The 10478-nt window shown below is 35.6% G+C and overlaps 1 protein-coding gene across 1 annotated transcript; it reads right to left on the bottom strand.

Moving 5' to 3' along the window:
- Window positions 1–1718: 1718 nt before the first annotated feature.
- On the bottom strand, window positions 1719–2168 carry LOC142175857 (secreted RxLR effector protein 161-like). The gene has a single exon (XM_075242856.1). The coding sequence runs from the start codon at window positions 2166–2168 to the stop codon at window positions 1719–1721; it is 450 nt and encodes a 149-aa protein (XP_075098957.1).
- Between the last annotated feature and the right edge of the window lie 8310 nt (window positions 2169–10478).

Below are 10478 nucleotides of genomic sequence, written 5' to 3'. Positions count from 1 at the left end.
TCGATGACAGATAATGTTTCATTGATGGAGACAAGCTTTTATGAGAGGTCAGAATCACTTGTACTGGGGTGAGACACATGAGCTTTTGCCTTGGAATCGGAGGGGACATTCTTGGTTTCACCTTCTTATTTCTTGACCCGGGCACCCTTTACAGATATATAACCTATGCTAGCAAATCCCCTTGAATTGTAAGACTTGGTGACAATTATATAGGGATGGTCAATAAGGGATATGTTGTTAGCTTCTAGCAGATGGATGATAACCATACCATAAGGAAGACTTGTGGGATTGTCGGCACTTTATATCATGAAATTAATGACCCAAGAGGACAACTTGATCTTGTGCTTGGTTAAAAGGCAATAAACAAAGAAGGTATCACACTGGGAGAAGGTAGAGAAGGATCCTGTTCTTGGAAGAAGAGTGGTTACTACGATATGTGCTAAAACACGAGTTTCAAAACAAACATCACTGGTCCTAGTTGACTAGGGAGAGAGTCAAAGGGTGATTCAGCTATACACCGTTTAGCTTGATCAAAAGAGATTTCAAAATCCTCTAGCTAGGTATTCTTAAAGAGCATAGAAAACTAGAACAACTACATTGAAAAATAGTATCAAATAGAGCACAGTCTAGAATAATGATTTTGCTAATAACCAAGGTTTCTAATTTATCAGATTTGCTAGAGCGAAGATTTGAATAGAACATTCTAACAAGGGGTTTATATACCTTTGGAGGAGGCAAGGAGAGAAAACTTTTCCAATCCTGAAATTCGAAGAGTTCCTTCACTTTGTAGTTAAGCTTGTCCATGACATTTAAGTCGACAACTCTACCATGAGCGACTGGCTTGTCTTTGAAAGCAATAAAGGCATCCCTGTTTGGAGTATCCCAAAAATTTGGGTCAGATTCAAGAGAACTTGAGAGATCAGTTTTGGGCTTTTTGGGAGCGAAGGTTTCAGGAAGGTCTGCCATGCGTCATTTTCCTAGGGCCTTCTCGTTGAGACTGCGAGCATCATCTGAGAGATCTTTAGAGGAGGCAAAGTCCTCGGAGTGGTCTGATCCTATATTGACTGGTTCAGAAGGTTGAGAAGAGGGTTTTGCCCTAGAGCGAGTGCTTTTTCGGGTGGAAGCAGAGGGATTTTTGGAGTGCTTTGCCATGGTAAGGTTTGGAACATGGTATTGGAGATACTAACAATGTGATTGAGATAGAAGAAACTTTGAACTTAAAATATGTGATAAACGACGGTTGAGTACAAACAAAAAGGCATCAGATATTTGACGCAATGATTGACCGGTCTCTGAAAGGGCGTGAAAAGGTGTGAAAACGGAAAAGCAACAGACACACAATTAATGCATCTTACACACTTAAGGAAATAATTAAACTAAGATACATTAATATTTAAAAAATACCACAAAGGCACTAAAGTTATGAGTTTATGGAAATAATGCCAAGAGAGTCTCGAAATGCATAAAATTTGTCTTCTAGGTTTTGTAAAAATGTCTGCTAATTGATAAGTGAAACTTACAAATAGTAATTCTATGTTTCCTTTAGGAATATGATCTCTAATAAAATAGTACTTAATATCTATATGCTTAGCTCTAGAATGATGCACAATATTCTTTGTTAAACAAATAGCACTAGAATTATCACAGAATATTTGAACAAGCTTAAAAAATAATTTATAGTCACTCAATTTATAAGACATCCATAGCAATTGAGCATATCATTGTCCAATTGCAATGTACTCTGCTTCAGTTGTGGAAAGAGCCATTGATCCATGTTTCTTACTGTTCCAGGAAATTAGTGCTTTTCCTAGTAATTGACAAGTCCCACTTGTGTTTTTTATGTCCTCCTTGTCACCTGCAAGATCGTCATCTGAAAAACCCTCAAGTTTAAAATTATTAGAGAGAGGATACCAAAGTCCGTAGGAGGTGGTTCCAATAAGATAGCGAATAATTCGCTTTACTGCTGTTAAATGAGACTTTTTAGGAGTTGACTGAAATCTGACACATTTACAAATACTGAACATGATATCTGGTCGACTAGCCGTAAGATATAGTAGAGACCCAATCATTCCACTATACTTGGTTTCGTCTACTGATTTTCCCTGTTCATCCCTGTCTAAACTTGTAGACGGACTCATAGGAGTTCCAATTGATTTGGCATTGCTCATCCAAATTTTTGAATCAATTCCTTTGTATACTTGGTTTGGCAGATGAATATTCCACTTACTGATTGATGGATTTGTAGTCCAAGGAAAAATGTCAACTCTTCCATCATACTCATTTCGAACTCATTTTGCATGAGATATGAAAAATCCTTACACAAAAGAAGATTAGTACTGCCAAATGTGATATCATCTACATAGATTTGAATAATGAGATTACCTTCAATAGATCTCTTGATAAATAAAGTAGTATCCACCTTACCTCTGGTAAACCCATGATTAGTTAAAAAGGAACTCAATCTTTCATACCAAGCTCGAGGAGCTTATTTGAGTCCATAAAGAGCTTTAGCTAGCTTGTACACATGATAAGGAAATTGTGAGTTTTCAAAACCAGGAGATTGTTTTACGTATACCTCCTCATCAATAAAACTGTTTAGAAAAGCACTTTTGACATCCATTTGAAATAGTTTAAAACCTTAGAAAGATGCATAGGCAAGCAATATACGAATTGATTCTAACCGTACTACCGGTGCAAAGGTTTCATCATAGTCGACTCATTCCTGTTGTGAGTAGCCTTGAGCTACTAGTCTGGCTTTGTTTCTTACTGCCTTTCCTTCTTCATTTAGCTTATTTCGAAATACCCACTTTGTTCCAACTACAGTAGCATTTGCAGGCTTAGGAACTAATTTCCAAACTTATTTTTTATCGAATTGATCAAGTTCGTCCTGCATGGCTTGTATCCAGCTGGATTCTTTTAGGGCTTCATCAACTTTCTTTGGTTTTACTTGAGAGATGAGTGCAATATTTGCTTTCTTTTTTAGAGACCCTCTGATTTTCATCCCTTCTCTTGGATCTCCTATGATGAATTTTTAAGGATATTTAGGTTCACTTCTTCATTCATTCGGTCGGGTTTCAACTGTAGAAGTAGTTGACTCTTTTTGTGGTTCAGCAGGATTGATCACAGGTTCATTAGTCTACTCTGTGACTATAGCTGGGATATCAGTCGACTACTGTGGTTTATTTGTCTGTGATACTTCTTGACTGGTGTCTTCATCACCTGTAATGATTCCTTTCTGGTCCACTGAGTTATTTTCATCAAATATAACATGCACTGATTCTTCTACAGATAATGTACGTTTGTTGTAAACTCTAAATGATCCACTATTAATAGAGTAACCAAGAAAAATACTTTCATCACTCTTTGGGTCAAATTTTCCAAGGTTATCCTTACCATTGTTGTGAATGAAACACTTACCTTCGAACGGGTGAAAGTAGCTAATATTTGGCTTCTTACCTTTTCATAATTCATATGGAGTCTTCTTCAAAATAGGTCTTCTGAGGCACCTGTTGAGACTATGACATGATGTATTGACTGCTTCTGCCCAGAAGTGATTTGGCAGTGAATGTTCTAATATCGTTGTTCTTGCCATATCTTATAGAGTTCTATTCTTGCGTTCAACTACTCCATTTTGTTGATGTGATCTTGGGTATGAGAAGTTATGTGTATACCCTTGGTCATTACAAAAAACTTCAAAGGATCTGTTTTCAAACTCTTCTCTATGATCGCTTTGGATGGTTGTGATCAGATCCCCTTCTCCTCTTTCAATTCTTTTGCAGAAAATCTCAAAACTTTTCAGAGCTTCATCTTTATGAGATAAGAAAATTATCTATATAAAACGTGAGTAGTCATCAACAATAACAAAAGCATAACGTTTACCTCTACTGCTGGCAGTTCTAGTAGGTCCAAACAGGTCTATATGAAGTAATTGCAATGGCTTGGCAGTGGACACAATATCCTTGGTTTTAAAGGAGTTTCTAATTTGTTTACCAATCTGACATTCATCATATACATGATTTCTAGAAAAGTTGAGTTTGGGAAGACCAATAACTAAATCATGGTTGGATAGTTTTTCAATAAGATGCATGCTTGCATGACCAAATTTTTATGCCAAAGCCATGGATCGTCAGAAATAGATGCTAGAAAAATGTGACTGTCTAGATTTTCAGTGCCATCAAGAATATAGACATTTCCATACCTTTTTCCTAAAAGAATAATTTTACCTGTTTCATCCTCAATGGCACATTCTGTTTTCTTGAACTTTACTTCATATCCCGAATCACATAGCTGACTTATGCTCAAAAGATTGTAGTTGAGTCCACCTACAAGATATACCTCTGTAATATCACAATTATTTCCGAATGAAACTGTACCGGTACCAAATATCTTTTCTTTTGAATCATCACCAAATTTGACATTTCCACTATTTATTTTTGTGACTTCTTTGAATAGATTTTTGTCACCCATCATGTGACTGGAACACGCACTATCTAAATACTATTTTCCTTTGCAGTTCTTTCTGTGGTATTCCTCGCTTGTTTCACCTCGTGCCATGAAACAATTTTCAGTATTTTCCTTGCATTCATCGTCTGATGTATCTTCATCAATCCAGCAGTCAGAGTATTTGTTTATGTCATTTTTCGGGATGGTCATGAAGCATAGGTTTGCTATTTCTTCGTGTTCTGAACTATCTTCATCACTCCAACTTCCGAAGGCTTTGTTTTTGTTGAACCCTTTAGAGACTTTTCTTTTAAGATCTGGGCATTCATCTTGAACATGCCCATACCTTCCACACTTATAACATTTTCCATCATTCTTGTCTTGTTCATTATATTGCCTAGTTCGCCTAGATGGCATCCTTCCCCTTCTTGTATTTCTATACCTTCTCATTAACCCATCTATGTTTCTTGATACCATAGCAATTTCTTCTTCGAAGGCTTATGGATCGTCATTAATATCATTTTCAGTCCTTGAGATATAGATTTGAAGGCAACTGTTTTCTTCTTTTCTTCTTGACTTGTCTTCTTGAGATGGGTTTTCTCGAATGCTATAAGATCTCCTCTGAGTTCATCATATGAAAGTTTGTTTAGATCTTGAGATTCGAGTGAAACTACTTTAGTCTGCCAAGTGGTAGGTAAACTCCTTAGGATTTTTCGAACTTGATCACCACTTGAATAGGGTTTACCAAAAGCTTTTAGATCGCTAATAATATTGCTGAATCTTGCGAACATTTCCTCAATGAATTCTTCTTATTTCATCTGGAAGAGTTTATAGTCATGAACCAACATGTTTATTCGAGTTTCTTTCACTTTGCTGGTTCCTTTATAGGTGACCTCCAATTTGTCCCACATTTCTTTAGCCGTATCATAACTTGAAATCTTCTCATACTTTTCTCCACTTATAGCGTTATACAACAGGTTTCGTGCCTAGCATTAACCTGAATGACCACCATTTATTTGTCTGTGTATTCATCTATATATTCAGGATCAACGGGTGGTTGAGTTGTTGCTGGTAGTGGATAGTTTCCTTTTTTGATAACACGCCATACTTTCACGTCATAAAATTTTGCATAAATTTCCATTCGCATTTTCTAGTGAGAAAAGTGTTGTCCGTTGAAGTATGGTGGTCTCACCTCTGACGTTCCCTCTTGAAAGAGTTCTCCAATAGTTATTTGATTGGCCATGATCTTTTCTCACAAGCGGTTAAGCAAAAGTGTGAGACTCGCTTTGATACCAATTAAAAGTTCAAGAGGGGGTGAATTGTAATTTTTCTTTTCTTTTTCGAGGTAGTCGGCTAATTTGAGTTCTAGTCGACTGGACTTTTCAGGAATAGAATGTAAAAGATAAATTGCAGAAAGTAAATGACACAATATATTTTTATACTGGTTCAGATTCAGAGTGAATCCTATGACCAGTCCCCTTGGGTTGCAAGGGTGATCTCTTTCAAGTATGAAGTGGCTTAGTACACATGAGTTGATGTTGTTATACACCAACAGCTTATGTCACTCATTCTTCTCTCTATAATTGATACAATGCCTCACCAAATTTCTTTTCTCTCTCTCTCTCTCTCTCTCTCTCTCTCTCTCTCTCTCTCTCTCTCTTTTCTTTGTTACACAAGGAATCTAAAGCAGACTATAATATTTTGTTTGAAATAGAACAAAGAGATTGAAGTCGTTTGACCAAAGTATATCATTCCAAAGCTAGTGCAGTAGGTATTTATACTTCTCGAGGCCTTCAAGTCTTGTACATCTTTTTAAGAGATTGTGAACCCAAGGGAGTTGTATTCAGACGGATTCGTAGATTGATTCTTTCCGAGATTGATTCTTCTGCTGACTTGTCTTGACTCACGGGCTTGAGTGATTTCTTCCTTAAATGAGAGAGTATTCCCGTTGCCAAATCCATTGATTGATGCCTTTGATTGACATCATTATGTGGGAGAATCTTTAGCAGATGATTGCGTGCACATAATCTCCTTTGATTTAGATCCTCCCTATAATAACTCTTTTAATTGATTTTGCTATATTCTTTGATTGGTTTGTCCGCTTCTCTTTCCTTTTTTGTTGGATTCATTTCCTCCATTTCATTGCTCAGAATCTTTTCCTGCACATAGGGAGTAATAGGTTATTTTGCATCATTAAAATTTACTGAGATCTAACAGAAGACACTTCTCATTTGAAAGCCAAAATGTGCATAAAGGAATAATTAGTTTTTGGCTTGCAAGGATTTATTCCACCACCCATGGAGCATAGTAGAAAACTTGAAGCAAAATTGGGGGTCCAATTTATAAGCTCGAGGTGGAGGCAAAAAGTGGTTCACGTCGTGCCGCGACGTTAAATCAGGCGCTTGTTGGGAGGCAACCCGACTTTACTATTTTTTTTATTTTTAATTTTTTTAACTATTGTATTATTCTTGTAATGTTATTTTTTATTTTCTAGGAGTAGAGGAAGTAAAGACAATATAAATAAGCAAAAGGAAGCAAGATGGTTACAACTAAGTGTGGGGTACCCGCACAAAGAACCAAGTCTGGGAGAAGTCTGAGTACCCCATGAGCTGCTAATGCTTCGGCTTTTAGCCTACCAGGGAGTTTCTTTTACCCTCTTATATTTATGAGTATGCATTGGGGACTGATACAATCTAGATAGCCATCAAGCAATTTTGATTCTAATTGGAGGCTACTTTCATAACGGGGCGGCTATATGTACAATTTCAACAATTAAAGACTACATTATATTTGATGGCTATACTTGTAATATTTAGCTCCCTAGTATAAATAACCCTTAAGGCTCTTATTTTAGACTTAGCTTATTATGATATTGTAAATGAAAACTCGTTAAGAGTGTTTAGGATGAATTCCTATGTTTGTTGATTACTTGTTAAGGTGAACTTACAAGGGGATTGCTTCCCCTTGAGGGTTGTTCCTATAATTTTGAGTCAATTAAGTCTTAAATTGATTGGGTCTTTATTTATTTCAAATTTTCTTTCAATTTTCTTAATTAGTTCTCTAATAAATCTCTATCTTTCTATCCTTTTATTTGTGTTCTTGTTATTTTGCTTCCGCGTTCGTATCATCTTGGTATCAGAGCTTATGCTAGTGATTATATTTATAATCACTGACTTGGTTTTTTATTTATCAACCAAAAAAAACTAAAAATCTGTATATAAAAAAATGGTATCACTGTTTTAGACCTTTGTTCTGATTTCTTATTCGAGTACATGTTTGGAAATTGGGTTCGATCCGGTGTAAAGGAGTTTGGGCGAACAAATTTTGAGATCTAGAATTGAGAACTTTTATTAGTGAGAATTGAATTGGATTTGTTTGCTTGAGCTAAAAACGTAAATCCTACTTCTGAGTTTGGTTTCAAAATTGATGAGATTTGCTTAAATCTATAACTGAAGCAGCTGGGTTCTCGTCAGTCCGGAAGTTGCAGGTGAATTATTTCTCAAATCTGAAATCCATGTGCTTAAAATTATTAGTCATTGTTATTTGGAAACTAAACTTTAGCTTAGAACTTGAATTAGAACTTGAATCAGTGTATGGATTTGACACTTAGAAGCTGAAAAGCTTGAAGAAAAAAAAAGAACTCCATGGATGAAAGCTTCAAAACTTCGACAAAAAATCCCGAATCTACTAGTTCGAGTTACAATTCGGATATGAATCTTTGATATTATTCCTTGAGTTAAATATTGTTATTTCATAGCTAAAAATGAAGAAAACATGGTTCCAAATCATGGTAGCCATTGTTAGGGTTTGAAGCTTGGAAGAAGAAACTTGAAAATGGGTTTTGAAGTTTTGGTAGTGATTTAAAGAAATTAATTATTGGTGTTTGTTCATAGAGTTGTAGGGAACTTGTATCTCAAAATGTGGTATTTTTTTTTATTTTTTTTAAAGAATTTGGTAAGGTTTGGTGAAGATTTGAAGTATTTTTTGATGAGGAATTTTTATAAATTACTATTGTTTAGTGGCTATTAACTTCCTATAGCTACTATTCGGTTGTTACGGTAGTATATTCACATGTATTCGCGATGCTGTATTCATGAATACAGCATCAAAAAATGCCTAAAATCAGGGTAGTCCAACTGTACGTGCATGTATTCACATGTATTCGCGCCATGTATTCATGAATACAAGAGTAAAAAGCGCCTAAAATCAAGGTAGTCCAGTTGTACGTGCATGTATTTACATGTATTCGTATTGCTCTATTTATGAATACAGTAGTAAAAAGCGCCTAAAATCAAGGCAGTCCAGCTGTACGCGCATGTATTCACATATATTCGCACCGTGTATTCATGAATACAGTAGCAAAAAGTACCAAAAATCAGGGCAGTCCAGTTATACGCACATATATTCACATGTATTTGCGCTGTTGTATTCATGAATACAGTTGTACGCGCATGTATTCACATATATTCGCGCCATGTATTCATGAATACAGTAATGACAATCCCTTAAAAATAGGTATGTCTAGCTGTCTAAGAGAGAAAAAAAACATAAATAGCGTATTTCATGCCTTATTTTATGCCACAATGGTAGTATATACCATAAAATACTTATTTTGCTATAAAATATAAAAGGTAGCTATAGAAAATAATATTTTAAAATAATTTTGGTTTATAATAAATATGGTTTATACCTTTGCTATAAGAGGTAGAATTTCCTTTGTTTGGATTTGGGATTGAAACATGAATAACTTGAAGAAGAATGCTAGAATTTCGGTTTTTTGCAGAAATAGCCCAAATTTGTCATTTTGCACCAGTAGCCACCTTACGCCAGTAACCAATTTTCTACCCAAATCTTTAACATAGCCTTTTTAGTTTATTTTTCCTTCTTTTTTTTTTCTTATTTACTCTAGCTAGTTTACTCAAGTATTAGTTTATACTTAGTGATGAACTAGTTTTTGTGTGCTTTATTTTATTTCGTCCTAATTTTTGTGCTTTTCTCTTTTAGTTTCGTTGTTAATTTCTTGTTTCCATTGTCCATTAGTTATTTTAGCTTCTTTGTTGAGTCACATAAACTCCATTCTCACCCTGAAGTTGGAAGTTTCACTTGAAAGTGCCTTGATTGAGTTTGATATCAACTTTGGATATTATCCAAGAGTGGAAAAAGGCTTGAGCGGTGAGATTCTTAGAGTGTGTGCCTAAAATCTAAGTGCACAAGAGTGATACATGAGTGGTAAATTTTGAGTGCAATCTTTGAGGTATATACTAAGGGAGTGAATTGGAGAGGTCCTTTTATTTTTAACTCGGTTTTTTTGTTTGTAGGTACTATATCTTTGAACATTGGAGGTAGTTCAACTCTAAAGGAGGGAGTCTCTAATGAGATAATTTTGGAGGCTTTACAAGCTTTGATTATGAAAGTTAATAACATGGAACAAGTGGTTAAGTCTCATGACAAACTTCTTAACCAATGGCAAGGTTTGTCACCTAATCCTAACCAATGAGTGGGAACTAGTGCAACACAACAAACTAGTTCTACTCCCACCGTACCACATATTGCAATGCTAACCAATCAATCACAAGTTGCTAACAATCAAGTACCAATACAAGGTCCACTTCCACAAGGTAGACAAGCAAGAGTTGAGCATCAACAACAACCTCTTAGGCCGCAACAACCGCAAAATGACTTTAATGATGATTTGGACTATGGCGAGCAGTATGATGAATTAGTTAGAGTCCAACCTAGAAGGAATGGATAAGGAGAATTTAGAGGAAGAGGTGGAAGGCATGTTAGGAATTATCAAGATAGAAACTTGAATGATACTTATGATTATGGTTTTGATGAAAATATTGGTAATAAGGAACATGGTAGAAGGTGGGGAGAGGAAGAAGACCGGGGTCTTAATAATATCAAGACTTCACTTCCTACTTTCAAAGAAAATAGTGACCCCGAGAGATTTTTAGAATGGGAAATATAAATGGAAAGTATGATTGAGCTTAACAATGTATCCGATATAAATAGGTTCAAGCATGTCATTTCTAAAC

This window comes from Nicotiana tabacum, chromosome 22 (genome assembly GCF_000715075.1).
Source record: "Nicotiana tabacum cultivar K326 chromosome 22, ASM71507v2, whole genome shotgun sequence".
In the NCBI taxonomy this organism is placed as follows: domain Eukaryota; kingdom Viridiplantae; phylum Streptophyta; class Magnoliopsida; order Solanales; family Solanaceae; genus Nicotiana; species Nicotiana tabacum.
The sequence above is the reverse complement of the archived record's forward strand: the minus strand, read 5'-3'. Positions and strand labels throughout refer to the sequence as shown.